Source organism: Cyprinodon variegatus, unplaced genomic scaffold (genome assembly GCF_000732505.1).
Source record: "Cyprinodon variegatus isolate N-32 unplaced genomic scaffold, C_variegatus-1.0 Scaffold143, whole genome shotgun sequence".
NCBI lineage: Eukaryota > Metazoa > Chordata > Actinopteri > Cyprinodontiformes > Cyprinodontidae > Cyprinodon > Cyprinodon variegatus.
Genome location: NW_015150596.1, coordinates 445575 through 452324, shown reverse-complemented (window position 1 = coordinate 452324; position 6750 = coordinate 445575). Strand labels below are relative to the sequence as shown.

At 40.5% G+C, this 6750-nt stretch overlaps 1 protein-coding gene across 1 annotated transcript in view; it reads left to right on the top strand.

Annotated features, from left to right (window-relative positions):
• Positions 1-296: 296 nt before the first annotated feature.
• Positions 297-6750, top strand: part of LOC107086126 (suppressor of tumorigenicity 14 protein homolog) — a 38589-nt gene continuing 32135 nt past the window's right edge. Inside the window, exon 1 of the mRNA XM_015376892.1 lies at positions 297-427. Coding sequence (XP_015232378.1) covers positions 407-427 — 21 coding nt within the window. The 5' untranslated portion in view covers positions 297-406. The remainder of the gene's footprint in view (positions 428-6750) is intronic.

Sequence of the window (6750 nt, the reverse complement as noted above, 5' to 3'; positions counted from 1 at the left end):
GTTGAGTTGAGTTGAGTTGAGATATAAAATGGGGGTAAATACTATGAAAAAAAAAATTGTGATATGCAAAAGTAGTCATACATTGAAATCAGCTATTTTATTTTCTATTTCATTTACAAGAATATAGAAAACTAATAGAAAGCTAGATGTGTTGCATAAAAAAAAAAATAAATTCATTCAGCAACACTGATATGGAGTCAGAGGCAGAAATTCCTGTTTGGTTAGTTAAATGTGTGTAATGTGTTGTGGGCGGGCTTATGTCTAAGGTGTGTGAGAAACATGTTTCTACCAGGTGATTTATTGGCACAGAGATTTTTATGAACCTCTGAAGGACAATTCATTAGATTCGACTGAACTTTTCAATAGAAGATAAAGAAGAAGTTGTGGAGTTGTCGTCTCTTTAAAAATGACAGAAGCCACATATATGGTAAGTAGGTCACACCAAGTAAATATTTCTATAGGCTTTTTTCTTGTAACTCAGAGTTAGCCCAAGTAATGAGTAATCTGCTTACCATAAGAGCTCTTCCATAAATACTTGAATTTAAACATAGATAGAAAAAAAAATATTTTTTTATTGAGAGTAATAGATTTTTAAACTAGATTACAAAAAATGTATATATTTGAGACTCTTTTCCCAGGTGAAGTCTTACTGTAACAATTATTTCTCTCTTCCTTGAAAAGAAAATAGTGGATGTACTGTAGATAGACATATTTATAACTCTGTATTCTTAGCTTTTATTTTGTTTTTTTCTAAAGTTTATATAGTTTTAACAATTTGTACACTTTAATTGTTTGAGATGGAAGTCAAAAGTCCTACAAGTGGTATAGATTTTGCACACTTTGACGCTTTCAGCAAAGCTTAACTAACCAGTTTTAAAGGCACATAATCACGATATTTGACATTTTTTAAATGTATACCACAGTAACCGTAACATAACATTTTTATTACAGATTATGGTGTTCCACTGGCACAGTATTTGTTATCTTGGTCTGTTAAACGTAATTAATTTGTTATTAAATATAGAGTTTCTGTGTATATTTAAAAACAAAACAGAAACATACATACAGACTTAAGGCCAGCAACTTTTCAACAACTGTTTATTAACTACCGGTACCAGTAATTTCTTAAACACAGAACAGAACAGTATTGGTATTTTATTTTTAATACTTTCAGTATTGTAGCCTTGAACATCAGTTATGCTTTCTGTTTTTCATGGGGCTTCAGCATACAGTGCACCTTGCCACGGTGTCATCATTCCTCACCATGGCCGGTTCTAGACAGGGGCCAACAGGGGCCAGTGCCCCTGTAGATCATGTCCTGGTCCCTGTAATGGCCCCTGTACTAAAGATATAATACTTAAAAGAAATTCTAATGATGATATGCGCTAGAACAGATATGGTTACTGATAGGTCCTTTGGATCTATTTCATTCTTTTTCTTTACAAATTCTGTTATTATTATTTACAAATTCTTATTCAAAAACAATAAGGTGATAGCTTCAGTGGTATTGAGATAGGATCTCAGTTTTCATCTGTTAAATATTTTTTTTCACAACAAATAGAATAAAAAATGCTCTAATTTTTACAGATGAATTTAACAGTTTTTCTTGAATTCTAATTTAAATTTTATAGAAAACTGTAGTTTTAACTTAAATTAAGACAAAAATATTTAAAATTCCTAAATTATAAATGTATATTGACCTCATAAGAAATATAATTTTTATTGAACCTAATTGAAAAGAAATTTCTCTTTATGCAGCTCTCTTAATATATTTGAATCTCTTGCCCTGTTTTTTTTTATTTCATGCTCTTCTGTGCCCCCATGAAAACATGCTGCCCCCCTCCTGGCCCCCTGGTACATTTGGTCTCGATCCGCCACTGCTCCTCACCTTCCCTGGACGTGGATATACTTTAGTATATTCTGCTGTAAAATTAGTCCTATATTTTCGTTTTTTACTCAAGGATTCAACCTCTGCTGTTTCGCATTATGCACAGCTTTGAGTGGTAACTAGGTGACTGCCAGAGAGTAACCCAGAGAAACTTATCGGACTGATCCAATCAGCTCTCTGAGAACCAGTCATCTGGAACGCTCACTGAACAGAGCATCGCTTTGTACAGATACGCTGCACAGGTTTCACCAGCAACCTCCTCCCCACACCCCGCTCTCTCTTGTTGTCTACGCAATCTCAGCAGTTCTAATCCACACATGATGCACGAGTTATTGTACTGCCTGCTCGCTCTCACTTGCATTAAAAAAACACCACCTTGCATAGTCTAAAATCCGGGATAATTTATCCGACTCGCAGGCATACGTGAACAACTATCTACATCAGGGAGACTCTCGGAACTTCCGGGAGACTTGGGATGTCTGACAATTGCTCAACAAGCTTAAGTAATAAAGGGAATTAAGGTAGGAACTCCCAGTGTGGTTGCAAAGAAAAATCCAAGATCAAGTGTAAGTGCAAAAAAATGATTTCAAGAGGGATAAAATTCAAGTGTGCTGGTTAGTTGCGCAGTATAACCTTTGCAGTAAACCAAAGCTCAGAAATATCTCTGACGTCATTCCAAATTTGATAGAAACATGATTAAATGTCATTGCCAACACTCCTACGGGTGTTAGCAATGCTTTTAAGCCCCAGTCGGTTTTCCGAGAGGCATTATCGCTCAGTTGGTACTTCCAGGCCTTATTTTGTAACTGCGTCTTACCTACCATCTGTCTTTTTGGTTGTTCACATATGTTTATGTCAGTTCTTCGCAGCTGTTTTTGGGGTCTATTTTGTTATCCATCCATTTTCTGTCACGCTTATCCCAAGCGGGGTCGTGAGGGGTGCTACTGACTCCAGCTGTCTACAGGCGAGAGGCTGGGTAAACCCTGGACAGGTCGCCAGTCCATCGGAGGGCAACACATAGACACACAGAGACAAACAACCATGTACACACACACTCACACCTAAGGACAATTTAGGAAAGCTGATTAACCTAACAGTGATGTTTTTGTACTGTGGGGGCAAGCTGGACTTCCCAGAGGGAACACACGCATGCTCAGGGAGAACATGCAAATGCCATGAAGAAAGGCCCCAGGCCGGGAATCAAACCCAGAACCTTCTTGCTGCAAGGCGACCACTGTGCCTCTCTATTTAGTTAAATATCTCAAATGGGCTATTTGTACACAACTATATTTAGTTTGATAATTACCAATACTGGTGATTACTTTGATGCTCAAATTTTTCTCTTAGCCCCTCTACTCCATCTTACTAAATTTCTATTGAAAAGTTTTAAGTGGTGGACATTGTTATGCATGAATGTGTTCAGTGAATGGCAATCACTGAATACGTTCATATTTTTAGTGAATAGTGAACTAAAAGGATCGGTTTGGAAGTGATGAATGTAAACGAGAGTGACGTTCGCTCTGAGGATAATGAGCAACAAACACAGCCGTTCATTTGATAACACTTTTTATTGGATAACAGCACTTTTCATGGCAAACAGCATGACAGACCAACATGTCTGCTGCTAGTACTAGTCTGCGCAATTCTGACTCATCTACAGGTATTTCTGATGCCAGTTTTGTAGAACGCTTGGCAGAGTTGTTTTAACAAATAAAGGAAGACTCAGATATAAAAAAAACTCAAGTTTTTGTACGAACTGTGCCCATCAGGACTTATTAAACAGGTCCCTACATCAGCCTTGTCCAAATCCAATTTAAAGTGACAGAACGTAAGAAATCATTTTGAACATATCATTTCAGCCGAATCTGAATGTATCTGTATGTTTCTAAAGTTCTGTGTAATTTGGCTAAATAAAAGCTTTACTGCACATACAGCATACCTTCACCAAAGCTAGTATTTTCCATTTCTTTCTAAATTTCACACATTTAAAGGGTGAAATGAGAGTTTCTATATTATAGGATTGTGGCTTAATTTGCCAAAAGACATAAAGACACAACTACTTCATTTATAGGTTTATGTACTTGTGAGCTATTCAATTTTTATCCTTGTAAAATTAACTTTGAATTTGTTCTTTTTAATTATGAACTGGAACAACACTGGTGGAGATATTCTTAGAAAAAAAATAATAATAAAATAAAAAATTACCTTTACTATTGGGTTGTTCCTGATGCAATGCATCTAGTTTGTTCAGAGTCTCTCCCTGGTCTGGGTGTCAGACATAGTTGGGTTAATTTCTGGGTAAACAAGTTTTGTCAGTTTCCAACAGTTCATACCCCAAAGCAAAACTGTAGCTTGTTATAATTAAAGTGCTTTCGCCGTCCTCGCCTAGTGCTTTCACGGTCCTAGGCAACCTATTCTCATTATGAGTGCGTGTGAAATCATACGAAAAGTTATGCACCGTAATTTTGTACGTTTTGGACGTTTTTTTCGTTGTATGTGCATGCGCATCTGACGCACCATTCACGAATATAGAATATAAATTACAATTAGTCCTAACCCTGACCCTAACCCTAACCCTAAGATATAAAACAGCAAGCAACGTAGTTAGAGACATGAATAAGTGATGATTGCACTGTTTTTCCCATTTTTACATCCGTCCGCAGATCTGTTTTTTTTTTCTGTCTGCCAGCGCATGCGCACTGATGTGGTTTTTTGAGGAAAATCGTCCAAAATGTACGAAATAGTGTGCATAACTTTTCGTACAATTTTATACGCACTCATAATGAGAATATGTTGTCCTAGGATGTGATGACCGTTCAAGAACTAGAGGAGGTGTCTCAGCGAAAGAAATACTGCTAAGAGCTTCAGATAATTTATGTGGGACCGCTGCAGGTTCTGGCTCCAGAGACCTCTTACATAACGGCCCTTGTAAATTCCTCCCAATCCTGACAGGCTTGCGTCTGTGGTGATCCCCTTCTGTGAGACCAACAGACCTTATGGCACACCCTGCCTTCAGGAAGCCCGGGTGGTGCCAGGGGCACAGCACCCCAAAGCACTGTGCTGTCACAGCCACCCTCTGTACACCATGTTGCACCAGGCAGCGTGTGACTGCAGCTGCCCAACGCTGAAATCCTCTCATGTGTAGAAAGCCGAGGGGAAGAACTTGGATGACGGAAGCAAAAAGTCCCACAAGCCGAAGGTACAATCCGAAAGGGACTGATCTGAGCAGGCGAAATGAATTGAGACAGGATTCCAGTGTGTCCACCCTGTCTGCCGACAGACTAGCAGTGAACAAAACTGAATCCAGTGCTAATTCCAGAGAGATTATAGTTTGTACCTAAAGCACTTTTCTCTCAGTTCAACACGAAACCCGGATTGAGTAGGTGGCAAACGAGCATCTGTGTGTGCACCACAGCTTCTTTTTGGAATTGTGCCAGAAGGAGCCAATCGTCCAAATAAGTGACGAAGCGGATGCCCCACACAAATACTCTCGGGCTCAAGGAGAGGCCAAATGGGAGCACTGTAACAGACGCCCTGAAAAGCGAATCTCAGATATTTCCTGTGTGGTGGGTACACTTAGAGATGCAAATATGCATCCTTTAGATCTCTGGAGGTAAACCAATCGCCCCTTTGATTTACCAAAATAGGGATGCGTGTGTGAGACTGGGCCTGATTGCTCCTTTCCTCAGCAGTGCAGAGATTTCTTTCAGCAGTGTGCAAACAGAGTTTCCCGGAGCCTAACTGGAAATAATGCCGGAAAAATGAGTGTTCTTCGGGGACATTGGCAGCCATGGGTGCAGGTGTGCTGCTGCCACCGGTTCTACTGCAGACATGAGGTGGATGGTCAGTTTTTCCATGACCTCGCATTCCGGCGGTCGTTTCAGGAGACCGCTACCTCCTCCAAGAGGTCAGGGAAAAAATAGTAAGCAACTGTTTGGCTGCCTGAGTGGTCTCGGGGAATTTCTGAGGCTGTAGCTATCCCTTTGCCTTCCCGGTGAGCCAACCGGGACCTGTTTGCTCTGCAGCCTCTGGGCTTGTAATGAAGAATTCATCCTCATCATAATCCTTCTCACGGATGACTTCATCTTCATCCTTGTAGTACAGCTCCTGGACATCCACAACTGGCGAGAGTGAAGCGGCTAAATCTGATTGGGAACCCCAGCTGGCCTTAGCACTCAATCTTTTATGGACAATCCTCCCCGGTTTGTCGTTGTTGCTGGGCAGATGACCACTCAACGGCAAATAAGGGTCTCTGCCAGAGAGACTAGCTTGGCACGCTAGCCATCTACAGAGGCAGTTCAGTGTGAAGCGGGAACAGTCCGCACATGAACCCAGGGCATCGACTGCCAGGCAGTGTTCCAGCCCAAGACATGTCGAGCACACACGGTATGGGTCCTAGATTGAAATTATTTTCCCACACCCACAAAGGCGAGCCTTTGTGCTGCAATCTCCACTAGTGTGAGGGGAAGCAGGGTCCCTTCCTGAAGTTAGTTACTGTAGCCAGCCAAACAGCCCAGAACAGGTGATATTAGCTGGTTTGCTAATATAGGGAGTAATACCTACAGACTATGGTGAAGAATGGAGTTGTAGCAGCTAGAACCTGATAACAGAGAGTTAGCTAAAAAAAACTTCACCTTCTAAGGACGGTTTAGCTAGTGTGTTGTGTGATAAGCCTCAAAGCAAGAAGCAGTTTTTTAATGGTGCTGTGTCGTGGGGCAAGCAACTTATAGGATAGGTGATGTGGATGATCACCAACCAATCAGGATTGGCATAATGAGATAAATGCTCCTAAGCAATATGGCGAGGAGCGTATCCCATAGTGAGACATTGAAACGAAAGCTATGAATGAGAACTGACAACAT